Source organism: Gadus morhua, chromosome 5 (genome assembly GCF_902167405.1).
Source record: "Gadus morhua chromosome 5, gadMor3.0, whole genome shotgun sequence".
NCBI classification, from domain to species: Eukaryota; Metazoa; Chordata; class Actinopteri; order Gadiformes; family Gadidae; genus Gadus; species Gadus morhua.
Window position 1 is genome coordinate 18,241,390 of NC_044052.1, and position 27,904 is coordinate 18,269,293.

General features: G+C 48.3%; 1 protein-coding gene across 1 annotated transcript; it reads left to right on the forward strand.

Moving 5' to 3' along the window:
- smoc1 (SPARC related modular calcium binding 1) lies at nucleotides 1-27,904 on the forward strand. Its single transcript, XM_030357134.1, has 15 exons — nucleotides 1-892; nucleotides 1,409-1,492; nucleotides 2,501-2,613; nucleotides 3,763-3,862; nucleotides 5,433-5,480; nucleotides 7,265-7,321; nucleotides 8,024-8,092; nucleotides 13,704-13,896; nucleotides 16,036-16,050; nucleotides 16,396-16,478; nucleotides 18,830-18,935; nucleotides 19,308-19,552; nucleotides 20,151-20,204; nucleotides 23,335-23,398; nucleotides 25,626-27,904. The coding sequence occupies exons 1-14, from the start codon at nucleotides 1-3 to the stop codon at nucleotides 23,364-23,366; spliced, it is 2,091 nt and encodes a 696-aa protein (XP_030212994.1). The 3' UTR covers nucleotides 23,367-23,398; nucleotides 25,626-27,904.

The following is a 27,904-nucleotide window of genomic DNA, read 5'->3' on the forward strand; positions in this document are numbered from 1 at the left end:
ATGTCATGTGATATGTGTTCTGCCGTGTCATCTGACCTGTGTTCTGCCGTGTCATGTGACCTGTGTTCTGCCGTGTCATGTGACCTGTGTTCTGCCGTGTCATGTGACCTGTGTCCTGCCGTGTCATCTGACCTGTGTTCTGCCGTGTCATGTGACCTGTGTTCTGCCGTGTCATGTGACGTGTGTTCTGCCGTGTCATGTGACGTGCGTTCTGCCGTGTCATGTGACGTGCGTTCTGCCGTGTCATGTGTCGTGCGTTCTGCCGTGTCATGTGACATGTGTTCTGCCGTGTCATGTGACCTGTGTTCTGCCGTGTCATGTGACCTGTGTTCTGCCGTGTCATGTGACGTGTGTTCTGCCGTGTCATGTGACGTGTGTTCTGCCGTGTCATGTGACGTGTGTTCTGCCGTGTCATGTGACGTGTGTCCTGCCGTGTCATGTGACGTGTGTCCTGCCGTGTCATGTGACGTGTGTCCTGCCGTGTCATGTGACGTGTGCTCTGCCGTGTCATGTGACGTGTGTCCTAACGTGTCATGTGAGTTGTGTTTTGCCGTGTCATGTGACGTGTGCTCTGCCGTGTCATGTGACGTGTGTCCTAACGTGTCATGTGACGTGTGTCCTGCCGTGTCATGTGACGTGTGTCCTGCCGTGTCATGTGACGTGTGTCCTGCCGTGTCATGTGACGTGTGTCCTGCCGTGTCATGTGACGTGTGTCCTGCTCCCCAGTGGCTGATCGGCGACAGGGACGGCCCCTGCGGGGCGGCCTGCTCTCGGACCCAGGGCCGGCCGGTGTGCGGCTCGGACGGGCGGAGCTACGACACCAGCTGTGAGCTGCAGCGGGCGCGCTGCAAGAACCGCACGCTGACACTGGCGCACCGCGGCCGCTGCCGAGGTGACGCCTGTCGGACTGACTGACTGACTGACTGACTGACTGACTGACTGACTGACGATCATCTAAATGACTTGACGCCTGTCGAACTGACTTACTGACTCTATGACTGACTGCATGTCTATCCGACAAGAAGACTTACAGACCACCTGTCTGTCTTGTCTCTCTGACTGACTTGAGTGTCTGTCTGCCTGTTTCTCTGTCTGTCTGTCTGTCTCTCTGCCTGTCTGTCTGCCTGTCTCTCTGCCTGTCTGTCTGCCTGTATGTCTTCCTGTCTCTCTGACTGTCTGCCTGTCTCTCTGTCTGTCTGCCTGTCTCTCTGTCTGTCTTCCTGTCTCTCTGTCTGTCTGTCTGTCTGCCTGTCTCTCTGCCTGTCTGTCTTCCTGTCTCTCTGTCTGTCTTCCTGTCTCTCTGTCTGTCTGTCTGTCTGCCTGTCTCTCTGCCTGTCTGTCTTCATGTCTCTCTGTCTGTCTGCCTGTCTCTATGACTGACTGACTGTGTGTTGGTTGTGGTTCTCAGGTAAGAGCTGGGTGCGCATCGACCAGCCCCCCGTGGCCCCGGCACCCAGCCCGGCCCCCAACAGCAGGGACCTGGAGACGAAAGGTGGGCCCCTGACTCACACACACGCACACACACACACACGCACACGCACACGCACACGCACACGCACACGCACACACTTACTAACACTCACTCACTCACTCACTCACTCACTCACTCACTCACTCACTCACTCACTCACTCACCCATAATCATACACACACACAAACAGAAGTTTATGTATACTTTGTTATTGAGTAAATAATGGTGTCAAAAAAATTGTTTAGGCCTGAGGTAAGATGGATGGAGGACCAGGCATTTGATAAATACTCACGTCGGTGCATATCCTGTTCTGTTCTACAAGTATGATTTATATATTTACAAATTCCAAAGAATGCGAAGCAAAACGCTGAACTATGCAAACAAATCTTCAAGGCTGTGCGAGTGGTTGGGCTAGCCCAGTGCTGGGGGCAGTGAAACTCTAGCCTGTGCTAGTTGCTGGAGCTAGTGAGGCTCAGCCTGTGCAAGTTGTTGGGCTAGTGAGAGGCTAGCCTGTGCTAGTGCTGGGGCTAGTGAGAGGCTAGCCTGTGCTAGTGCTGGGGCTAGTGAGAGGCTAGCCTGTGCTAGTGCTGGGGCTACTGAGAGGCTAGCCTGTGCTAGTGCTGAGGCTAGTGAGAGGCTAGCCTGTGCTAGTGCTGGGGCTAGTGAGGGGCTAGCCTGTGCTAGTGCTGGGGCTAGTGAGAGGCTAGCCTGTGCTAGTGCTTGAGCTAGTGAGAGGCTAGCCTGTGCTAGTGCTGGGGCTAGTGAGAGGCTAGCCTGTGCTAGTGCTGGAGCTAGTGAGAGGCTAGCCTGTGCTAGTGCTGGGGCTAGTGAGAGACTAGCCTGTGCTAGTGCTGGAGCTAGTGAGAGGCTAGCCTGTGCTAGTGCTGGGGCTAGTGAGAGACTAGCCTGTGCTAGTGCTGGGGCTAGTGAGAGGCTAGCCTGTGCTAGTGCTGGGGCTAGTGAGAGGCTAGCCTGTGCTAGTGCTGGGGCTAGTGGGAGGCTAGCCTGTGCTCTCCGGTTCCGCTCCAGACGGCGGTCAGTCCAAGTGCCGCATGGAGAGGAGCCAGGCCCTGGGGCAGGCCCATCGGCCCCAGGAGTCCATGTTCGTCCCAGAGTGCAACGAGGACGGGAGCTTCGCCCAGGTCTGACTCCTGCTTCAATCGCAAGGCCACGATCACCCTGCTCTTTATAACCCCCCCCCCACACACACACACCTCTTTCCTACGCTCTCATTGCCTCTCTCTCTCTTCTCCCTCCCTCTCTCTTCTCTCTCTCTCTCTCTCTCTCTCTCTCTCTCTCTCTCTCTCTCTCTCTCTCCCTCTCTCTCTCTCTCTCTCTCTCTCCCTCTCCTCCTCTCTCTCTCTCTCTCTCTCTCTCTCTCTCTCTCTTCTCTCTCTCTCTCTCTCTCTCTCTCTCTCTCTCTCTCTCTCTCTCCCTCTCCTCCCTCTCTCTCTCTCTCTCTCTCTCTCTCTCTCTCTCTCTCTCTTCTCTCTCTCTCTCTCTCTCTCTCTCTCTCTCTCTCTTCTCCCTCCCTCCATCCATCTCTCTCTCGTCTCACTCTCATTATCAAAAATGTCAACAAACAATGTGTGTTTATGCACAAATAAATGTTCTGTATTATACATCTAAATGTTCTTCATTTCCTCGGTTGTTCCTGTTTGTTAACTTGGATCTGTTCCAATATGTATTGTCCTTCCAAGAACATTAATAACTGTGTATAGCGGAAAACCGTAACCTATGCTCAATTTACTTTATCATACTCTACTGTTATATCCTTAACTATATCATACTTGATATATTATACTCCACTTTTCTGTACTGTACTAATTGTACTTCACTCACTGTACTATACACACTGTACTAACTGTCCTGTACTAACTACTATACTAACTGTACTAACTTTACTGTTCTCACTGCACTGTATTTACTGTACTATACTCACTAGCCGTACTAACTAAACTATACTCAATGTACTCGCCGTACTATACTCACTATTTTCACTGTACTAAAATCACTGTCCTAACTGTACTATACTCACTGTACTATACAAAATGTACTATACTTACTGTACTCAATATACTTGCTGTACTTACTGTATTATACTAACTGTACTCACTATATTCACTGTACTCTCTGTACTGTACTCACTATACTCACTGTACTCACTGTACTCACTATACTCACTGTACTCACTATACTCACTGTACTCACTATACTCGCTGTATTCACTATACTCACTATACTCACTGTACTCACTGTACTCACTGTACTCACTGTACTCTGTGCTCCAGGTGCAGTGCCACACGCTGACGGGGTACTGCTGGTGCGCCACCACCGATGGGAAGCCAGTGAGCGGATCCTCCGTCCAGAACAAGACCCCCGTGTGCTCAGGTACCAGGGGGCGGGGCCTGCTTCGGCCAATCGTATTCAGGGAAGAAAACAATCAGAATAAAAATCCTTACAAAAACAATAGGGATCCAACCTGTTGGCTTGGACCCCTAATAAGAACAGTGCGCTTAAGTGTTGCCATTTGTGGAGTGAGGTTGAGACGTTGTCCCCTGGATGTGGTTGGGGGATAAACTATGGAACATGGAGGTCAGACTACACCTCGACTCAGTCCTTAGTTCATACATAACTTTCGTTTAGCGTTATTCTTTGTTAAACGGATTTTTGTAGCCTGGGTGAGTATGTGGTTCTATCAATTATTAAAGGCAGGAGATTACATTTTTGGCATTGAAAGGGAGCTGGCTGGAGTGACATTATCAACATTATCAATACATGTAATTAATACATGTAATCAATACATTATTTCCATGCTATATATAGAACCGTATCGTAAAATTATACATTCCCCAAAAAACTCCTGTTCTCTGAACTACATTTCTCACAGAGGCTAAGCTAGGCTAATGTAGGCTAGGCTAAGCTACGCTACATTTCTCACAGAGGCTAAACTTGGCTAATCTAGGCTAGGCTAAGCTATGCCAAGCTAGGCTAGGCTGTAGGCCCGGGTTTACTGCCACTCATGCAGGCCAGCAGGTGCATGGTCAGGCAAAACGGCTAATGGGCCTTCAGCCCGGGGCCCCTCTACCCTCGACCCACCTCCCCCCCCCTCCCTCCGGCCCTCAGCAGCAGGTGTGGGGGGTAGTGATGGTGGGGTGAGGCTAGTGGGGCTGGATGGCAACACTTTATGGCAATCACCTGACAATCCACTCTTCTTGCTGGGAAGAGTGGATTGTTAGGTAGGGAAACTTCCCATTCCATCCCCCAAACCCCCCCCCCCCCCCCCCCTCCCGACCTGTTCTACTCTGATTGGTTGGTCTATTGATGACCAAGCCTCCCATCAATGCATGCAAAGCCTTCGCCACCTGCGTGCTAGCCAATCACGAGGAGTGGGGTACCACGCATACGCCACACCTGGTTCTCATTGGTCACGGCTCGGTCGTCATGGTTCCCCCCCCCCCCCCCCCCCCCCACGGAGAGCGATGCCAGGTGGGCTTCTATTGAACCAGAACAACCCCCCCCCCCCACCCCCAACTTAACGTAACACATGCGTGTCTTCTGCCAGGACGTGATGCGATGTTCTCGCCCCTGATTGGTGCATATCAATCACCTGATCAGGAGGAGTAGGAACAGGAAATTGCTCATTCTTGGGCATCTGATTCGCTTTGATTTGCTTTTGCTCCAAAATGAAATGATCCCCCATATTTAAAAATATGTATTCAATGCTGTACACATTAAAGCTAGGAACATTAATTTAAATACAGCTAAGCAAAAGCTCAATTCTGTAGAATAATTCGGTAACTCAAGAACGTTAGCTCACGGCTAACAGCTATAGAGTGGATGCATAGCATTTTGGCGGGAAAGTTTGTATTTTTTGAAGTGTCTGGTGAGGTGCATGATGGGTATTCTCTTTGGTGTCTGGTGAGGTGCATGATGGGTATTCTGTGGTTTCTGTTTGAAGGGTCGGTCACAGACAGGCCGCCTGGGCCCCCAAGCTCGGGTAGAAAAGGTGAGATGAGACCTGTCTATAATGTGTGTGTGTGAGTGTGTGTGTGTGTGTGTGTGTGTGTGTGTGTGTGTGTGTGTGTGTGTGTGTGTGTGTGTGTGTGTGTGTGTGTGTGTGTGTGTGCGTGAGTGTGCGCCTATGCATCTGTGTTTGTGTGTGTGTGTTTGCATGTGTGTGTGTGTGTGTGTGTGTGTGCATGTTGCCGGTGAGGTGTGTGTGTGTGTGTGTGAGTGTGTGTGTGTGTGTGTGTGTGTGTGTGTGTTTGTGTGTGTGTGTGTGTGTGTGTGTGTGTGTGTGTGTGTGTGTGTGTTTATGTGTGTGTGCATGTTGCCGTTGAGATGTGTGTGTTTGTGTGTGTGTGAACTGTTGAGCCTTTTATTTGTTTGAAAACTTGAAGATTCTGGCGAGTGTGCGTCAGCATGTAAAGTTGTGTCTGTATGTGCGTGCTAGTTTATGTGTATTTCTGTGTCCACTAAGTTCATAACCGGGGCAAAGTCATTTCTAGAACGAAGCAACATGCACATCTCACCGATTAGTTGGATGCAAGATTCTGAAAATCTTAGGCTAACATGTATTTGCTTTAATTACAAAGCCTGTTATTGTTTACATTCAAGCATATTGCCTGATATTTTTTAACTACACTAGAGTGATGAATTTGAAGTACACTTTATTTGAAACACTCATATAGGCCTACCAAAGCTTGTTCGAAGAACAACATGACTAAATAACGGCTAGTTGAAACCATCAAATGACTGTATCTGTCGCCTGTTTTCACCTCAACACCTTAACGCTAACGTAGCGCTAGGCTAACACTGTTAGCCGCCCGCCGCTAGCCGCCACTGGTTTGTATTTGGTTGGCTGGTGTCCAACGGAGAGCTCCGATGGCCCCCAGACCAACCAGGAGCCTACAGGGTGAGTATTACCAGGAGCAGAGCTCACAACTGCAGATCCACTGGCTCCTCCTCCACCTCCTCCTCCTCCTCCTCCTACTCCTCCTTCTGAAGCAGGATTCACTGTCACTTGTTTTGCTAGGTTTTCGCTTTTGGTCGTCAGTTTTCTTCGTCCCGTCGGGTGTTATGGGGATTCTTTTGTTTTTGATTCTGTTCCTCTTGAACGGAGGGAAATTATATCCTAAAAAGATTTATAATTAATGGATTGAGTTGATTAATAATTGATTACATTAATATTGGAAGTATCTCTGATAGTTTATGTTCTCAGTGTTATCTATAATCTGTCTAAATCTTAAAACTTAATTCATGAATTGATTTTTTAAATATATTTTAAATACATTTAAAATACTCATTTAAAATACTAATTATATAAGAACTCTAGTACTATAGTACTATGTACTCTATGTATGTCTACCTACCTTCTTTTCATTTTGGGTGTCTGGCTAATGGTTTAGATTGATAGATCGATTGATTTTCTATACTACTACTACTAAGCGTACTACAGCGATGGGGTGTGTGCGTGTGCGTGTGCGTGTGTGTGCGTGTGCGTGTGCGTGTGCGTGTGCGTGTGTGCGTGCGTGTGCGCGTGCTTGCGTTGCTAGTTTTTCAGATTTGTTCTGTGAATTTCAGTCAGAGGATCTATATTTATGCACCATATCAATCTGTCTGTCATACTCTGCGTGTGCGTCTGTCTGTCTGTCTTCTCTCTATGTCTGTCCTCGTCTCCTATTGGCCGGGCTATGTGCAAATCCCAACCATTCAACAGTTCTGGAGAGTAGATCGTATTAACCTCCATAATGGCAGTCTCCTTCCGTTTCTTTCTCACCCTCAACCCAGATGACGGCTCCAAGCCCACGCCCACCCTGGAGAGCCACGCCCTCACCGACGGAGACGGTAGGAGGCCAGTCATTTCCTCTCCCCTCCTCGCTTCCCCTCTCCTCTCCTCTCCTCTCCTGTCCCTATCCTCCTCTCCTCTCTTCTCTTTCCCTCTCTTCCCCTCTCCTCCTCTTATCCCCCTCTCCTCTCCTTCCCCTCTCCTCTCCTCTCCTCTCCTGTCCCTATCCTCCTCTCCTCTCTTCTCTTTCCCTCTCTTCCCCTCTCCTCCTCTTATCCCCCTCTCCTCTCCTTCCCCTCTCCTCTCCTCTCCTCTCCTGTCCCTATCCTCCTCTCCTCTCTTCTCTTTCCCTCTCTTCCCCTCTCCTCCTCTCCCTCGCCTCTCTTCTCCTCTCTTCCCCTCTCCTCTCCCCTCTCCTCCTCTCATCCCCCTCTCCTCTCCTTTCCCTCTCCTCTCCTCCCTTTTCCTCTCCTCTCCTCCTCTCCTCCTCTCTCCTCCAATCTTCTTTCATCTCCTCTCCTCTCATCCTCTCCTATCTCCTCGCTCCCCTCTCCTCACCTCTCCTCCTCACTCTCCTCTCCTATCCTCGACAACCAATTAAGAATGAAATTAATCATTCAACATTTATAGTAAAATATCAATGTATATATTTTGGCTTTATTATTTTGTGGGCTTCAGAAAAGCATTTGAAAAATATGTGTTTTATTTGTGTTGTTTATTGCTCTTTATGTCTTTGTGTTTGTTTATTGCTGTTGCCATAGAGATCACAGCCCCAACACTGTGGATAAAACAGCTGGATAAGAACTGCTCCTTCTCCAGGAGACGACCAGGTGAGAGAGAGAGAGAGAGAGAGAGAGAGAGAGAGAGAGAGAGAGAGAGAGAGAGAGAGAGAGAGAGAGAGAGAGAGAGAGACTCAACCTGACTGGGAGAGAATAACTGGGAGAGAGAGACAAAGAGAGACTGGGAGAGAAAGAAACTGGGAGAGAGATACAAAGAGAGACTGGGAGAGAGAGAGAGAGAGAGAGAGAGAGAGAGAGAGAGAGAGAGAGAGAGAGCAATTTTCTAGATCTAGATTGACATCATGTGTCCATCCGTGCGTTCTGCACACAGAGAACCTTTCCAGACGCCGATGCCGTTTGAGTACAGTATGAAGGACAAGCGGTTAGTATCAACATTAATGTCACAGTGAACTGGTCTGAACAGTCTACCATCAAACGGCCCATGTTGTGGTAATGTCGGCACTGCTCAGGCTGATTAACCCAGAACGCATTTGGGCGGAATATGAGGTTAGGAAGGTCGGGTGGTTCGCCACGCTCAGTTCATCCTAGCGCACGAACATCTGCACACACGCATGGGCTTTCATGTCTGGTCTACGTGCACGTCTAAACACACACACACACACACACACACACACACACACACACACACGGACAAACACACAAACACACACACATCCGTACAGTGAATGCTGCCATGGCCAGAGCGATGACACCTCCCTCATGATCATTCATGTCTGCTGACAGACAGCTGCACGCTCACAGAACCAGTGAGCTAGCTGTAGCTTCACGCTAGCCTGAACCATAGAGCTAGCTGTAGCTTCACGCTAGCCTGAACCATAGAGCTAGCTGTAGCTTCATGCTATTAAGAACCTGAGAGCTAGCTGTAGCTTCACGCTAGCCGGAACCAGAGAGATAGCTGAAGCTTCATGCTATTAAGAACCTGAGAGCTAGCTGTAGCTTCACGCTAGCCGGAACCAGAGAGCTAGCTGTGGCGTCACGCTAACAGGAACCGGAGAGCTAGCTGTGGCGTCACGCTAACAGGAACCAGAGAGCTAGCTGTGGCGTCACGCTAACAGGAACCAGAGAGCTAGCTGTGGCGTCACGCTAACAGGAACCAGAGAGCTAGCTGTGGCGTCACGCTAACAGGAACCAGAGAGCTAGCTGTGGCGTCACGCTAACAGGAACCAGAGAGCTAGCTGTGGCGTCACGCTAACAGGAACCAGAGAGCTAGCTGTGGCGTCACGCTAACAGGAACCAGAGAGCTAGCTGCAGATTCTCTTCAGACGTTCCAAGGATCTGTCACAGTGAATCTCTGTTTATTATTAGACACAGTCGTTCTCTCCATGGTGGACTTCAGACCGCATCACACTGATTTAGTTTCCTCTTCCTTTACGATGGTCGCTCATCAGGCCGACATAGGACAAATCCTGTTGGGGGGGGGGGGGGGGGGTCAGGGGTAGGTGGGTGGCTGTGTGTGTAAATATCCATGTGCGTATCATATAGGGCCATACATACATTGTATTCAATGATATGGCTGATGGTCAAATTGGCGTAAAGTTTCCATTACATTGTCATGTCATAGTACACCGTGTTGAAGCCTGGGCCACAATATGGGGTTTCTGAGGTTGGCTCAGCATGAGTGCTCCCAGTGCGTACCACTGCTGGAGACCGGTGGGTTCAGACCCTGTTTTACACAAAGATGGTTGGGGTCAGAGGCCTCAGAACCCGAGGAACAGAGTAGCACAGGGGCAAACCTCTGATTGGTCCTTTCTAGTTTCTCTTTCTTGCCACCTTTCTTTCCTAATTATTTTATTCGCTTTCCCTCTCTGCCTGTTCTCCCGCCTGCCTGCCATTCTGTCTGTCTGTCTGTCTGTCTGTCTGTCTGTCTGTCTGTCTGTCTGTCTGTCTGTCTGTCTGTCTGTCTGTCTGTCTGTTTGTCTGTCCATCTGCCATTCTGCGCAAGACCTTTTAAGCAGTATAGAGTTGGTGAAGAATCACATCATTACTTAGACTCTTGCTTCATTGTCTCTCTCCCCCTCTCTGTTTCTCCCTCTCCCCCTCTCCCACTCTCTCTTTAACTCGCACTCTCTCCCGCCTCTCCCTCTCTCTAACTCCCTCTGTCTCTTTCTCTCTCTCTCCCCTTTCTATCTCCCTCCCTCTCTCTAACGCTCTCTCCCCTCTCTCTCTCCCTCCCTCTCTCTAACTCTGTCTTTTTTCTCTCTGTCTCTCTTCACCCTCTCTCTCTCTCTCTCTCTCGCTCTCTCTCTCTCCCTCTCTCCAACTTTCTCACCTCTCCCCCTCTCTCCCTGCCTCTCTCTGTCTCTGTCTCTGTCTCTGTCTCTGTCTCTCTCTCTCTCTCTCTCTCTCTCTCTCTCTCTCTCTCTCTCTCTCCCTCTCTCTCTCTCTCTCTCTCTCTCCACCTCCCAGCCCACACAATACAGGGCTCTATTCTCCCTCGAACTCCCCCATCCCTGAACATCCCATCATTTTGATTTAAACAGATGTGGAGATTGCGTTTGCGGCCCATGTTTGCTTAGGCAAACTCCGCTACGCCTTAACCGCGGGACGCAGACGGCGGTTTATAATGTGTGGGGGCCGCTGGCTTCAGAAAACACTCGTAAACCGCTGGCTTCCCCCCCCGCGTGGGCAATCCAGCGTGGTTTGGTCTTTGTCAGGTGGGCAAGGAAGGTTTCTTTAGTCTGTGTACGTTTGGTTTGGATATATTGAGTTCGGTCTATTGAATTATTGAAGGGAAGATCTCTGTCTCTCTCTCTGTCTGTCTCTCTCTGTCTCGCTCTCTGTCTCTCTCTCTCTCTCCCTGTCTCTCTCTCTCTGTCTCTCTCATCACTCTCTGTGTCTCTGTGTGTGTCACTCTATGCCTATCTTTCTCTCCCTCTATGACTCTTTCTCTCTGTCTCTTCTCTCTCTGTCTCTGTCTCTCTCTCTCTCTCTCTCTCTTACTCTCTCTCTCTCTCTCTCTCTCTCTCTCTCTCTCTCTCTCTCTCTCTTACTCTCTCTCTCTCTCTCTCTCTCTCTCTCTCTCTCTCTCTCTCTCTCTCTCTCTCTCTCTCTCTCTCTCTCTCTCTCTCTCTTACTCTCTCTGTGTCTCTGTTTATCGGTTTCCTGGATTTCTGTGAGAAAACCCCCCGGGAGAAAACCAGAAACAAAATGTCAATAGAGCAGCAAACCTCAGAGAGGTTCTGCTTCTATTTTTTTATATTATAGTATTTATTTTAAAAACCATTTTCTTTGGGGACCACAGTGGCTGGCGCCGGCAGGAGCTCTCTGTATAATAAACACCACCCCATAATGTGGATGTGAAGGGAAGCCGGCCATTAGCCCAGCCCCCTCTCAGAGCTGGGCTCAGACCACTTGAGACAGTGGGTCTCAAGTGGGACCATGGTCCAGGGACCAGCCAGGGACCAGGGACCAGCTAGGGACCAGGGACCAGCTAGGGACCAGGGACCAGCCAGGGACCAGCCAGGGACCAGGGACCAGCGAAGGACCAGGGACCAGTCAGGGACCAGGGACCAGTCAGGGACCAGGGACCAGCTTGGGACCAGGGACCAGCCAGGGACAAGGGACCAGCTAGGGTCCAGGGACCAGCCAGGGACAAGGGACCAGCTAGGGACCAGGGACCAGCCAGGGACCAGGGTCCAGCTAGGGACCAGGGTCCAGCTAGGGACCAGGGACCAGCCAGGGACCAGGGTCCAGCTAGGGACCAGGGTCCTCCCTGGACCAGGGACCAGGACCCAGCCCCAGGGCTCAGGTCAGATGGGGAGGTGAGGAGAGGATCAGAAAAAGTGTTTTTTGTTTTTGCTGTCCTTCATGGTTTGGCTATTCTAATTGTTCTTTTTGTTGTTGTTGGGTTTGAAAATGAAAGTAAAATACTTACCTTCAAAAAGAGGAAATGGTTGGAGTACAACGTGAAGTAACCAATGCAAGAGCAAGGCATCATGGAAACAGCATTGAAGTCTTGATGGAGTGGGGACTATCAGGCGTGGGGAGGTTTACTGTTTCAACCCCTCTGGCTTTGCCCTGCAATCACGAACTTGCCAACAAAATCACCTCCACAGTTATTAGGATAAGCTGTTTTAAAACCATTCCCCTTTTCTTTAAAGATATCTTATCTCATCCTCGTTAACTACTCCCACGCCCGCATCGCTCAGACACAGACAGGCCTGGGAGAAGGTTTTACAACCTGCAGCGAATCGACTCTATGATCCGTTATTCCGTTCCCTGTTTCTCTGTTCTGTAGGCCTTCTTATTCAGTTGGCCCCTTTGATGATGTGATAGGCTGATGATTCATATTATATTTGTATACTCTGTGAAAACAGTGTGACTGTAAAGATATTATCTAATTAGCTATGGATTGCAACGTGAAAGTCCTTGTCCAACATTTGCAAATCGGCAAAAAGTGTGGAAATCAGCAATTTAAAAAAAAGATCAAGCTAATTCAAAACGGCCGTGCCTCCACCATCTTAACCCTGAGTGGAGTCCGGTTGGACGGTTCACCCTTGGGATGGTTGAGGCTGAACCCAAAGAGAGAGGCCGTGTACGGGTAGCAGACCGGTCCGCAGAGACAACATGATCACAGCTGATGATCCCATATTCAGGCCCGGGTCATGGAAGCACACTCTTAACATCGCCACGGTAACTGGTGGGCGGGGCCATGAGGTCCGCACACACTGCAGGCATGTTAAGAGTGAGCGATGGACTAAATGGATCGGAACATAAATACAGTGAGTCCGCGCGGAGGTGTTTAGCGCGAGAGGTTCTTAAGCGTTAGCACAAATGGTCCTGACTCAGCTTCTGGCTGGAGGACTGAAGAGGCAATGGAAAAGTTTGAGAGGCCATCCGAGAATGTTGGCCGCGCACACGTGTGTGTGTGTGTGTGTGTGTGTGTGTGTGTGTGTGTGTGTGTGTGTGTGTGTGTGTGTGTGTGTGTGTGTGTGTGTGTGTGTGTGTGTGTGTGTGTGTGTGTGTGTGTGTATTTGAGCTTGTTATATATCCATCTGAGATGCAAGCGACTCAGCTATGAGTTGTGTGGCTCACCTGTTTATGATAGAAAACGTTAAACCTGTCCTGGGTAATGTTGTAACTTGAAGGTGGAATGTTTTATTCCAGGAGTATCTCTAGAAAGCTGCAAGGATCGACACGAAATAAAAAATAAATAATGGAAAATTAAAAGTAGGACACTACAGAGCCATTAGACTGAAAAACAGCAGAACGGTTGAATATATGATCTCTGATTACGCCTTGTCTTGACATCACTTCCTGTACACTCAAGATTTCCTGCCACTGGTCGAACCAAACCAAATGGACCTCTTGTGTTATTTCTAAATTCAAGTGTACCGCAGGGTCGTATTCATCATAAATCCCTCCAGGATATTAGCGCATACCGCGGTCAACGCCTTTAGCTCTGAAACGACGCAGCGTTGTCAGTTGTAAGTGGCGGCGTTTTTTCTACCTTGAACGTGTACACAGCGTACACATCTGCCTGGCTTCCAGAGACCTTGTTGAACCCCATACCCCGGTCCTGGTCTGCATCACGCTGGGACAACAGAGCCCTCTAGACCAGCCCTCTGTGTCCGTGCTCCCTGTGTGTGAGATGCTTTCCCCACTCGTGTCTCCGTATTGAGTGTGTTTCTCATGGTTTTAGAGAAGGTTCCCTCTTGTGACCAGGAGAGACAGAGCGCCCTAGAAGAAGCCCGCCAGAACCCGCGCGAGGCCATCTTCATCCCCGACTGCGGGTCCGCTGGCCTTTACAAGCCCGTCCAGTGCCACCAGTCCACAGGCTACTGCTGGTGTGTACTGGTGGACACGGGACGGCCCATCCCAGGGACCTCCACCAGGTAGGAAGATCTACAGACCCCACTGGTTCCATTGGTTCATCAACGTTTTGCTCACGTCTTTTCCTACACAATATTTTGTGCCCACGATGTTTTGTCCCTGAAATCTGTGGTCCTCAAAATGGCCTCATTATGTCTTCAAAATGTCCTCAAAATGTTCTCATAATGTCCTCATAATGTCTGGTGCTCATAATGTCCTCATAATGTCTGGTCCTCATAATGTCTGGTCCTCATAACGAACAGGGACACAAAGTAAAACATCTAATGTCCAAAATAAGATGTTAAATTTGATGTAGAGTCTGTGTCAGGGCATAAGTGCTAGAACCATATATCATGACACTCTAATATGTAATTTCATGATGAATACTCTTAGCAACACGATTCAAATGCATTCAAACTCGCTGAATTGCTGTGCATAAGGTGAATTAACCGTAAGAGTTATGGTAGGAGCTTCAGCAATATATCAGCCTTCTATTAGCTAACCTGACTATTTAATGGGTATTTGATTTTAATAAGTCATACGTAAGAAAAAGCGTTGCTTTGAGTTATGGCAGTTCGTTTTTTTCCTGTGTTTTTTCCTTGTCAACTTGGCAGAGAGGAAAGTCTCAAGCACCCGACGGGAACATTGATTCATTTCTCAGAACCCTTACTGCCACTACTGTTTATAGTGCCTTCTGGGTAATGGAGTTATTAAATAACACTTGTCCCATCAGACTAAGTTTTGAAATGGCCTCTGTCTTTCTTTGAGGTCGCTGAAGCGAGGGAAATTTACGATTCAGAACACGTACGCCGGTGAAAGACGTCAAAGCTAATGTTGCGAGAATTCTTCAGCGCACGGATGAGCGGTTTTCGGTTACTGGTCATCTATTTACCTTTGAGTACTTTACCAGATGCTTCTGTCCGGAGCGACTTAGTTAATAAAGTGACACTGAAGTTCTTCATGAGCATATTGTTCTTCTGGATATATGGATATCGAACCCGGTGCCTTTCGCATGGGAATCGCTCCCCCTGTCCATTAACACTCTATCCTGCTCCCCTCCCCCTGCTGTCCCATGTGTGAATGGCATGTAGGGCTGTGACGTGTGCAAGGAACGAAACAGTGCCATGTGCGTGAATTACTTTTCAAAAGAAATAAAAAAAAGTGAACAGAAGAAAGTCAAATGAGAGGCACCTGTCCGACCGTCTCTCTTTCATCTTCTCACATTTTAAATTTTCTTGCTCTTTTCTTTCCGATCTTTTCTCTAGGTTCCGTGGAAAGCACAGCATTTATTAATAGAAACCGCCATTACGCAACCGGTCCCGTCACAGTGTATGTGTGTGCACGTGCGTGTGTGTGCGTGTGTGTGCGTGTGCGTGTGTGTGTGTGTGCGCGTGTGTGTGTGTGTGTGTGTGTGAGAGTGAGAAAGATGCAAAGGGACAGAGAATGAAAGAGAGGGGGAGAGAGAGATGGAGAGAATATTTACATATGGGAGAGAGATCGCAACCGGTCCCATCACGGTGTGTGTGTGTGTGTGTGTGTGTGTGTGTGTGTGTGTGTGTGTGTGTGTGTGTGTGTGTGTGTGTGTGTGTGTGTGTGTGTGTGTGTGTGTGTGTGTGTGTGTGCGCGGCGCGTGTGCGCGTATGTGTCTATATATATATTGATCCTGGGACCGGACCCTTCCTTATCCCTTATTCTTTGGAGGCAGATCTTGAAGCAGAAGAAGCCGTGCAGATGAGATAAACGCTGGAGGCCTATTGCAATGTTTTGATGCCAGGAATGACCACATGATGCATATTATGGGAGGTTTTCCTGGTAGTGTCGAGGTTTCGTATTATTGATGTGCATTTGTATTCAGACTGATCATGTTTACCAGCCAGTCAACCAGAAACGATGTGAAAACTTTGTTTGGTCCAACATTTTTATTGCATTCTGTTGAGTTATTCTGCTCCTTAAAGATGTTTGTTTTCTTATTTTGCTCTCTCCCTCTCTCTCACCATCCTTCTCTCTCTCTCTCCATCTATTTCTCTCTCTCTTTTCCCTGCCCCTCTCTCTCTCCATCCCTCTGTGTTCTCTCTCTCCCCTTACCCATGTCCTTTTACTCATCAAATCTTTTTTCTTCTTTTGCTTTTTTCCTTCTCTCGTCCTCTTTTCCTTTCCGCCAGTCAACCAGAAACAATGTGAATAGTTGGTTTAATTCAACTATTTTGATTGCATTTTGTCTAATTATTTTGCCCCTTTAAAGATGTTTGTTTTCTTATTTTTCTCTCTCTCTCTGTCTTCCCGTTTCTCTCTCCGCCCAACGTCTCTCTCCCTGTCTTTCCATCTCTCTCTCTTCCCCTCTCTCTCTCTCTCTCTCTCTCTCTCTCTCTCTCTCTCTCTCTCTCTCTCTCTCTCTCTCTCTCTCTCTCTTCCCCTCTCTCTCTCTCTCTCTCTCTCTCTCTCTCTCTCTCTCTCTCTCTCTCTCTCTCTCTCTCTCTCTCTCTCTCTCTCTCTCTCTCTCTCTCTCTCCCTCTCTTTCTCAGGTATCAGGCCCCAGAGTGTGACAGCAACGCTCGCTCCCATGTGTCCGACACGGAGGACCCCTTCCAGGGCCGCGAACTCACAGGTCAGCGGGCAACAAGAACACAGTCATAGGTCATAGACTCTCTCTCTTGCTCTCTCTCTCTCTCTCTCTCTCTCTCTCTCTCTCTCTCTCTCTCTCTCTCTCTCTCTCTCTCTCTCTCTCTCTCTCTCTCTCTTGCTCTCTCTCTCTCTCTCTCTCTCTCTCTCTCTCTCTCTCTCTCTCTCTCTCTCTCTCTCTCTCTCTCTCCCTCTCTCACTCTCCCTCAATGGGTCACTCTGACCCGTCCATTCCTCTGGACTGGGCCGAGGCGTGTTTGTTTTAGTAACAGTGGGATGTTTATGGGTGGGGTTTACCTCAGCGGAGACATTGCTGATAAACTGTGAGTAACAGGTACTTAACTTTTATAGTGTCATGAGAGCAGTTCAACTCTTGTGGTGAAGTTGACCCATGAGTGCTCGATTATTGGATGAATACCAACTAGCCGACCTCCACTGTTAGCTACAGTACAATTATTTGATTGGTTTTGCTTGGGAGGGGAGGGCTCTGAGATTTACTGAGCTAGCTTTGATGGGAAGATTTGATCGTAGCAGTGTAAGCTAGCCTTTTCCCAGAGATCAGAAGACGTACTGAACCCAGGGTCCTAGCCTCTTAGCTCAAAAGCTGCCGCATCCAGTGGCATAAGTTTCTCCCCCCAAACCCTTCCCCTCTTCAGTGTGATTCAGAGTCGCATTGTAACTCTTATTTAACACCACATCCTGGGCCTTTACAGAGTGGAGCATGGCTCCTGGCTGGCAGATGTGAGCCATGTTTTCTGGTAGGTGTGAGGGTTGTGAGCAGTGCGGGCAGGGAGGTGTGTGGGGACTGCGGGGTGCCAGGGCATAGATATTTTAATGTACTGCCGTGGGTTGTTCTGAAGAGCCACAACAAAGCCCGGTATTCCATTACAGTCACATCAAGGCAGCCGGCCACAAAGAGTGCTTTAAGTGAGAGAGAGAGCTTGTTGTGTCCCTGCAGGAAGCCACAAAACTCTCTCCTACGCCCCAGGGAAGGCAAAATCCATCTCCATGAATACATACTTGTATTCACATCCCTCTAGGGACATTATGCCGGCAGTTTTCAGTTTCTTTAACACAACTTTCAATTCAAAACTAAAAAGTATTTGTTGTTTCCATCGTATCATATAATAATATCTCATTGTATATTTATAAATGTCATTTATATAGATATGTTTAAAATATATTTTTTTATTTTCAAAAATATTTGGTCCAGTGTCAGAAGCATTCCTTATTTATCTAAACGGTGGTAAAATTCACGTGTTTGTGTTTAATTTAACTTAAAAAGGACTGACCTAAAATATGGCAGAGTGACTTGTTGCGATACCCTGTGCTTGACATTAGCCACATAAGCTGCACACAACATGCAACAGGCTATGCTCGATAACGTCCCGATTGAACACATGAATTAAGGCTCAGCCAGCCAATGTCGCTGCGTTGGGAGCATAATTGGATTCACCTGGTCTAATGGGCTCACCAACTCCCTCCTAAAAGGTGTGGAAAGCTAGCTAGCTAGCATCAACAGTATGCAGACAAAAGATCAACGAGGAGAAGGCCGATAGAGAGCAAGGAGGAAAGGTTTAAAAGGACACATTCTGAGACAGAATGATATTATTTTACCTAGCAGTGTTTGAAGTTTGCCTTTAGAAGACACAATTAGGAGGGGAAAATATTTGTACTTGGGCAAAAAAAATGGGCAATTAAAGACATACATCTGGGCAATGAAAGGGAGCTACCCAAGGTGTTCAGCACCCTGCCATAAAACTTAAGAGGTCTGCACTGCCCCGCTCCGCCCTCTTATCACTGTTCAGAACATGTGCGTCACCTCTGGCCCACTTCCCTCCTCCAGCAGTTCATGCACAGAGCCACCAAAACCAGGACCACTAAAACCGTACCCCCAAATTCTTGTTCCACCAATTCTCGGATTACCGTGACCGCGGTGGCCAACACTGGGTTCACAAAAATAGGTTCCACAAAACTGTGTTCACTTAAATCTGGGGCCAGAAATTCTGGATTTACCATATTCAACAAAACCAGGTCCACCCCAACCCGGGCGAACAAATTGAGTTTTCCCGGATATTGCAGGGTTGCTACAGCCTGGCGGTTAACAAGGCAGCTAGTCGGTTTTGGAATAGCCAAAGCCACCTGCTTGGGTACTTGGTATTTACTGTAGGCTTTAGCCGATGTTTGCATGCTAACTTTACTGCAGAACACCCACTCCCTCCTTACGGGTTCATTGGTTCTCGAGCTTTGGAAGCATCAAGCCTAAACTGCGCCGTAATGACTGAGATTAGTAGGGGAAGGTCATTCTTCTGTTTTTTTGCCTCTGATTTGTACCAGGCTGCCCCGAAGGGAAGAAGGGGGAATTCATTACAAGCCTGTTGGATGCGCTCACCACAGACATGGTGCAAGCCATAAACTCACCAGCCCCATCTGGTGGTGGGAGGTGAGTCACAACACCATGATTAAGAAATATAATATATTATTTGGCATCATTACTTTTGGGTTGTGTACAGGTATTACAGGATGTGTTACTTACAAATACCTTCCTGGAGGACTTCAGTCTATATTCAACTAATTAATGTCTTGGATAACTATACAGACACACCAATTGAAATAAATATCCCCTTCATTGACCCAGCTTCAAGATCCTGCTGCAGGAAATCCAGTCGAAATCGCTCAAGGGCTTTTCTCGTCGTCTTCCTCTGTTGCAGTGCTTCCCTCAGTCCTGGTTGATCTTTGACCGCAGTTAAGCTCGACCGATTTTGCACTAAACTGTTTGCTGTGATTCATCCCAATATGGCGGTGTTCCTGGCAGGTTTGTGGAGCCGGACCCCAACCACACCCTGGAGGAGAGGGTGGTTCACTGGTACTTCGCCCAGCTGGACAACAACGGCAGCCAGGACATCAACAAGAAGGAGCTGAAGCCCCTGAAGAGGTACCTGAAGAAGAAGGCCAAGCCCAAGAAGTGCGCCCGCCGCTTCACCGACTACTGCGACCTGAACCGAGACAAGGCCATCTCCCTGGCCGAGCTCAAGGGCTGCCTGGGGGTCAGCAAGGAGAGTGAGTGAATGGGGCAAATAGACGTAGGTTGCTGTTTGTTGGACAGGGTCTGACACATGTTGTGCATTTTACTTTTTCTACACTCAACATGGAACGACGTGAAGGAGTCTCATGACTTTTATTTTAAGAACACAGAAGAGAATGGGCAGGGTGTGACGGTGTTTGGACAGGGTAGCTCATGCTCAGAGTACAGGTTTGAGTGCCACTCGTTAAGTCTTTATGCGGCCGTTGTCTTGCCTGAACAACCGTCAGCCATCTGTCTCTGTGCTCCCATTGGAGAGCCTCTGGGTTCAGGGTTTATGAGTCATGCTCACGCCTCCAGCCTAGGGACCATGATCATCTTTTGGTTTTAAGGAAACGAGGCAGACCGTTTACAAACATGCAGGCTGATGATGGGTTGTGCCTGGTGCTGTCGCGGCTAGGGACCCCATCCCTAGAATTCCCGAGGTTCATGAGTTCAAGCGTTGCCGTAGTGGCTGTCAGCCGGTTAAACGGGTCCAACCTACACCGCCTCCATGTGTTATGCTTCCGAAGGAATGACCGCCTAACGTTTGTGTGCACGTGCCTTTGATTTATTGAACTTCCCTGTCCTCAACAGATGCGTCGTCAAGCACTGCGAACCAGGGGACAAGACAAGGGACCAACCTGTTCAGTAAGGCCGCCTAATACGCTCCCTCCAACCCTGAGATGCACTCCGGAAGGTTCTGGACTGCCAGTGAACATTCTGGAGTTCTGCTGAATGTTCTGGAGTTTTCCAGAATGTTCTGGGCTGTTCTAGGATGTTCTGCAAGAGCTGGAGCTGTTATCCTGTAATCCAATTCTCAGACCACTGATGTGTGGTCACCTTCATGTTTTCTCTTTTGGTTTTCCATTTTGTCCCCTCAATAAAAAGGGATATTAGAACACCTTTTTATTCCAAGATTAGAAATACCATGGGATGAAAATGTGTTTGAATTAATAACAAGGACATCACTTCCTTGGTCTATAGTTTCTATGTGACTGCAGTCAGTGCTCATTGATGCTGCATGACGACTGCATGTCCTGGTCTTTCTGTACATATGTGTGTCATTGGCAAAGTGTGCGTATGAATGTATTTGTGTGCTTGTGTGTTTAATTGGGTACGTTTACGCATGTTTCCCTTCAGGTATTTTATTGTAGTAGATGAGGGTTCATTAACCTGAAAACCTCCCATTCCTTCGAAAACAACCCCGGTTACCTCCCATATTCTGCTCCATGCAGTTTAGTTCAGTTCCACCGGAGGAGGTCAGGGACTAATATACTCAGCTGGCTGGCTGGTTCGCACATGTATAGAAGTTTTAAAGGTTATTTTATATCTTAATGTGGCGTTCGACTGTGGCCGGTCAAAGCTATGAAAATGGATCTTCATTTACAATTCATTTTATTGCATTCTGTTTTATGAATAGGCCATTTGATTGACACTTTTATTCTAAAAGTATCTTCCAACAGCAAATGCGCAAACATTCCTGGCAAGGGTAGCCCCATTGGGAATCGAACCACTTACCTCAAATATTTGCTTCTTGCCCATCACAATAAAAGTACCTCCTGCACACCATGGCCTGAGTAAGACCCTCAGCTGTATCCTGATTGCCAACGGTCATGGAGCATCCTGCCTCTCTCACAGGCAGCAGATGAACATCTGCACGCAGCATTGTCAGACCCCCTCCTCCTCCTCCTCCTCCTCCTCTTCCTCCTCCTCCTCCTCCTCCTCCTCGTGGTGTGTAATCCCCCTGCAGGGCGGTTCAGAGACCCCATGGTTTCTGAGCCGGCCTGTCTTTGAGCCGGGCTCTGGAGGACTTGTGCTGTCAGGTCAGTGACAGGAAGGCCACACACAGCAGGAAGCAGAGTCCAGGAAACCTTCGGTAGCACCACGACACAGACCCCCCCCCCCAGTGGTCATTTCTCAGGATATCGCTCTTTTAATCCCCTTCTTCCCCCCATTTCTCTCTCTCTCTCTCTCTCTCTCTCTCTCTCTCTCTCTCTCTCTCTCTCTCTCTCTCTCTCTCTCTCTCTCTCTCTCTCTCTCTCTCTCTCTCTCTCTCTCTCTCTCTCTCTTTCTCTCGCTCTCCTATTGTTGTCTGGTGTGGTTCCCCGAACAAGTTCCTTATTCACGGTTCAGAATGGGGCCTTTCCCTCTTACTCCTTGCTCCTCACTGTAACTCCTCACAGAGAGGGAGAGAGGGGGAGAGAGGGAGAGAGAGAGAGAGGGAGAAAGAGACTGCCAGGGTCCGCACACCGCTCAGTAAGACGCCGGCTCCACATTGTGTCCAGAGTCTAGCGTCGTGCTCCTTCAGAGCTCTGGCCCCAGAACTGCTCTGTCGGGAGTTATGAGGAGCAGGAGGAGGGACGTCCATGGAGATGTGTGCGGTGTACTGCTCTTGTGCGGTGTAGGGTCTTTAATGAAGGATTTTGGGTAGGAATCCTCTTAAGGAAAAAAAGCAGCACATCTGTGTGAGTCTTTCCTCTCCTGGAGGGTTGGCACTGGCGTAGGAAAACATCTCGCCGTGCCAGGGAGAGTGGCATCCGTCTTCCCCTTCCAACCGAGGTCTGTAGTCCAACGCCCAGGGCAGCCCATTAGCAGTAAGCCTTGCTTGCTTTTTACCCAGAACCGGGCCGGCGTGGCTAAGCCTGGTGAGCGATGGGCTGGTGGTTACACAGCGGTTCCTAATAAGTCCAAATAAAATAAAGACTACACTATTATGGGATACGTCTTGACCGAGGCCCGTCTCCGCCAGAGGAGGCTGACTCCCCTCCCCCTCTCCCGTCCTCAACCTCCTACCTCCTCTCACCTTCCAAATACCTCCTCCCCTTTCAACTCTTTTCCCCCCCTCCTCTCCTCCCCTCATTTCACCTCTTCCTCCTCCTCACCTGTTTTCCTCTATTCCACCCCTCTCTCTCCTCCCCCTCCCGTGAGTGCTGGATGAAAGGGGTGCATTATGGGGCATCTTGGCCCAGAGAGGTGCATTATGGGGCAGCTTGGCTCAGAGAGGTGCATTATGGGGCAGCTTGGCTCAGAGAGGTGCATTATGGGCCAGCTTTGCTCAGAGTGGGGCATTATGGTACAGATGGGCTCAGAGAGGTGCATTATGGGGCAGCTTGGCTCAGAGAGGTGCATTATGGGGCAGCTTGGCTCAGAGAGGTGCATTATGGGGCATGCTTGGCTCAGAGAGGTGCATTGTGGGGCAGCTTGGCTAAGACTGGGGCATTATGGGGCAGCTTGGCTCAGAGAGGTGCATTATGGGGCATGCTTGGCTCAGAGAGGTGCATTGTGGGGCAGCTTGGCTAAGACTGGGGCATTATGGGGCAGGCTTTGCTCAGAGTGGGGCATTAAGGTGCGTTCACACCAAACGCGACGGGGAGACACGACTTGGCTGTAACCTAACAGCCAATCAGCGTTCCCTGCAGTTCCCTGCCACCCGTTCCCTGCAGTGCAGTCCGGAGTGAACCGCAGCATTGAGCGAGAGAAAGTGATCGTTGCGGTTTGCGACTCCGGGAGCTCCACACATAATACTATATAATATTCGATTATATAATATACTACTATGTTTAGAGCTCCCCGGAGATTGGATTTGTAGCGTGACACTTTTGGTGACGAATGTGTCTTTTGGTGTGAACGCAGCTTCATGGGGCAGGCTTTGCTCAGAGAGGTGCATTATGGAGCGGGCTTGTGCCAGACTCACCGGTCACCTGGTCACTTTGTCGGCGGTTTTAACACACAAACAAAACCAAACCTCTTTTTTCTCCCCCCGGACCTGTCCCCTCAGAGTGCAGGCCGTTCCAATTGGCTGTCGGGTAACCCAGGGTGACCGTCATCCCGGCGTCAGCCAGGTACAGGTGCCCCCCCCCCCCCTCCCCCCCCCCCCCCCCCCCCTCCCTTCCCCCCAGCTAATCAGCCCCAGTTAACCCCCAGACAGTGTCTGCTTACACGGAGAGCCCAGGTGTGTGTGTGTGGGTGTATGTGTCTATGTGTGTGCTTGTTTGTATGTGCATGTGTGTGTGTTTGATTAAGAGGGCTGAAGAGGGTCTTAGATGAGGTCCATAATGTTTTGAGCGTGCGTGCCTGTGTGTGTGTGTGTGTGTGTGCCAGAGGCAGCAGACGGGTCCTCTGGGCTCCAGGTGGGTGAGGGCATAACGATCGGCAGTCTGGTAATTGCTCAGTTAGTTCGTCTGGGATTCAATCCCCGACCTGTAGTCGCTTCCCCGCCGATTATCTGAGGTTCAGACGGGAACACAGTCCCCTCACACACACACAAACACGCTCACACACATACACACGCACACAGACACACATACGCTCACACACGCACGCACATACACACACACTCACACATACACACACACGCAGACACTGATACGCTCACACACACACAAACGTATACTCATAGGTAAACTGCGTTCCACAAGCTGACATTAGATGAGGATCACATGACATGATCTCAGTGGGCGAAGGCGTCAAGCCTCACAGCCGGAGGGAGACAATCATAAAGGTTGACATTCTACACCAGGTGGATGAGAGACAAACAACCAGAAACAACAGTATACACACACCACTACCCTGTCTCTCTCTCGCTCTCCAGCTCTCAATCTCAATCAACCTCCCTCTCTCTCCCCCTATGTCTATCTCTTCTTTTTTACTTTCAATCTTTGGCTCTGTTTCCTTGAGCACTGACCCCATCCAGTACTTCAGCCAGTGTAGTTCAGCGAGCATATGCACCAACTGAGGCACTGCTGTGTGAGTGTGTGTGTGTGTTTTTTGTGTATTAAATATTGTTGTAAACTTGGCGAACATCCAAGATTCTGTCTTTGTGTGTGTGTGTGTGTGTGTGGGCACGTGTGCATGTGTGTGCGTGTGTCTTTTTGTGTATTAAACATTGTTGTAAACTTGGCGAACATCCAAGATTCTGCCTTTGTGTGTGTGTGTGTGTGTGTGTGTGTGTGTGTGTGGGCACGTGCGCATGTGTGCGTCTGAACGCATGTCTGTCTGTGCGATGTGTATGAGTCTGCGTGTGTGTGTGTAATGTTTTGTGTGCTTGAGGTTGTTTGTTTGTGTTTATAATTTTTTGTGAGAGCATGTGTCTGAGTGTGTGTCCACGCTTTTGTCTGTGTGACTGTGTGTGTGTATGTATGTGTGTGTGTGTGTGTGTGTGTGTGTGTGTGTGTGATTTAGGGGGCTGCAGAGGGTCTTTGATGAGGTCCGCAAAGTGCTCGCTGCTCTCTGACACGCCAGAGAGCTCCTCAGCAGGACGACACACAGCTGTGTGGCTAATTCCCTCACACTGAACACCTGCATCTCCTTACACACACACACACACACACACACACACACACACACACACACACACGTGAACGCCAGATCCAGAAACACAACTGCCTGCAAATGTAGGGCACAAAGACACACACGCCTGTTTGTGTGTGCGTGCCTGTGTGTGTGTGTGTGTGTTGTGGGGTGCAGGCAGACCCACTGGGAGACGCTCCACATCTCTGATAGCCATCTGTAAACAATCTGGACGTCTCTCTGTGGTCTCCCTCACTTGTGTCGTGTGTGTGTGTATGCGTGTGTTTGTGTGTATCTTGTTGGCTGGTGCACGTCAGTCGAGGCATGTGCAGGAGGAATGCTTTTGGCTCGTCACGCAAAGCGTGTGTGTGCCCCTGTTTGACAAACACAAAAGTCAAGTTCTTTTCTGTGTTGTTTTAACATGATTTTTTTTCCCTCCTCATCTCTTATCTGTCTCTGGAACTATCTGTCTATCTGCCTCTCCATCTGTGTGTATGTCTGTCTGTCCATCTTTGTGTCTATCTGTACATCTGTGTGTATGCCTGTCTGTCCATCTGTGTGTATGTCTGTCTGTTGATCTGTCTATCTGTGGCTCTCTCTGTCTGTCTGTCTGTCTGTTGGTCTGTCGCTGTGTCTTTCTGTCTGTGTGTCCGTCCGTCTGTTGGTCTGTCTGTCTGTCTGTCTGTCTGTCTGTCTGTTGATCTGTCGGTGTGTCTGTCTGTCTGTTGGTCTGTCGGTGTGTCTGTCTGTCTGTTGGTCTGTCCGTCTGTCTTGTCCCAGTGGGTCGTCTGGTCTGATCAGGGAAGCTTCCAGAAGCTGAGGGGAGCAGAGGCCACAGGTGGGAGACATCTGCACCAGGAGAGAAGACTCAAGGAGAAGACCAGCGAGAGAAGGAGAAGAAAATAAAAAACAGAAATAAAAGTAGATATCGAAGCGGCACCAAAATATTTGCACTTTCGCCTACCAATGTATTACTTTTTTTCATCGCTTCCTTTTCGACCTGTGTTGTGAAGCTAATTTTACTTTTGTATGTGAATAACTCGCCTGCATAAGACGTGTGGATTATGCAGGGCACTTGAAACAAGGACTTACAATGTGTATCTTTCTGTCCTTGCTTGTCTCTACTCTGTGGGATAAAATTTTAAATAACGCCAACAGTAATCATATTCAACTTGGGATGTTAACCAGCAACGGCCATTACCTTAAAAAACAGAGGGCAGGATAAAGATTGGAAGTGATTGGTGCCAATCAGAGACAACCTGCGATAACCAGTTTCACCAGAAGTGGCGCTATTGCTAGTATTGGTCTCAACGTGTGTATAGCATAGCGTATCTGTTTGGCATTTACCGACCACTGAAAAATAGCTGTCATAGTGATTCTAAACGACATGTTCTTCGACACAGAGAACTACAGTTGCCATCTAAAGCCCTTTGTCTTTGATCACAACTTAAAAAAAAAAAAATTAACAGGATGGTAGTCCTATTCTTCTTAAAAAAATGTTTGTAAGCAAAAAGGAAATTAAATCAACGCAAACCCCAGAAACGTTCAAATATACTCAAATACATCAATTAGATATTGAAACTTGATAATAATACAACAATATTGCAACTATTTAATAAACACAGAAGTAAAATCTGAGGCAAAACTGGGTGAAAACACCTCGTCTTCCGATTGATCAGATATCAACCGTTTCCCTGAGTCATTCCCCACTTTCAGCATTTAGCATGTTCCTGAGTTTGGTTAGCGGCATTAGGTTCACTGCCAAACACAAAACACTTGACCCCTCCCCAGAGGCGCTGCAGAATATATGTTATGCCTATAAACATGCTCTTCCAACAGCTGGCGTCAATTTATTTCAGTAGAAAGATTTCAGAGCCACCTGATGCAATACTGGCGGGATCGCAACTTTAATTTTGTCAAAAATGGAGATGGTTAAAAAACGGGGAAACTATATCCTTCATTTTTTTATTACTTTTTAAAAAAGATTTGTTCACATTCGAAACGATTGCCTTTTGTTAATGCGAAAGATATGAGCTTGGTGCGTGTTTTTTATTTTCTTGTTTGCGAGCATTTCTTTTTGCGTACAACTTGGCCAGCCCTTAAGAGTCTTCCCGTTGTAAATATGTAAAAAAATATATTTTTTGTTTGTTTTTTCATGTATTTCACAGGTGGCTTGGGGTTTGTTTACCTTGCAAAAACAGTGCTGTCTGATCCTCCCTGTCGTATCATATAGAAACAGTGGACATCCGTAGTAAAACTTTATGCTTTATAGGCTAACGTTTGACTTATCTACAGCTCTAGAAACGGAAGCCGTTGAATTCTGTGTGTTACCAAGCTATTGCTTGCCCTAGCCTTCAGGAACTGAATCGGACTCTGCCTAACGTCACATAAAAGAATGGTGTGTATCAGAGAGTAGTCCTCAGTGGAGAGCAGTCTCCATCGCTCACCTCTTTCCCGCCAGAACACTGGGCATGTGTCTGAGTACGTTGAAGTGTTTCCAGACTGCCAGGCTAACCATCAACAGACCAGATTGGTGTACAAGCTAACCGACCAGTCATCACAATTAATCATCCCACTGGGACCTTTAGTGGGACAGAGGGGGGGGGGGGGGGGGGACTTAAATGTAATTGCCTCAATCCGCCAAGATATCTCAACAGGCTTACGACCGACCTTGCAAAATAATGTACATGTTTAAAGTTTATAGACTGGGGGATGTGAAACCTGACATTTATGTAGTCATGTTAAAATTGGATAGTTATTTTTTTCTTCCCTGTATAAAGTTGATGTAGTTTTAAAACAAATGATCAATGTTCATGTCGGTTGTAATGTACATGTTTTCCATTTGGACGTTTATCAGTTTGGGCACAGATTTTGGAGGGCCAGGTCCACTAGCCCCACCTGGTGGTAACGATGGGTTACTGCTTTTAAAAATATATGAAACACGTTTATTCAGCACCTTGTAAACCAGATATGCTGTAACAAGCAGAGTAACGCCCATGATAAGCTTTCAAACGAGCCAACTGAATTCCATCAAATTAAAATAAATGTTTTTAATTAAG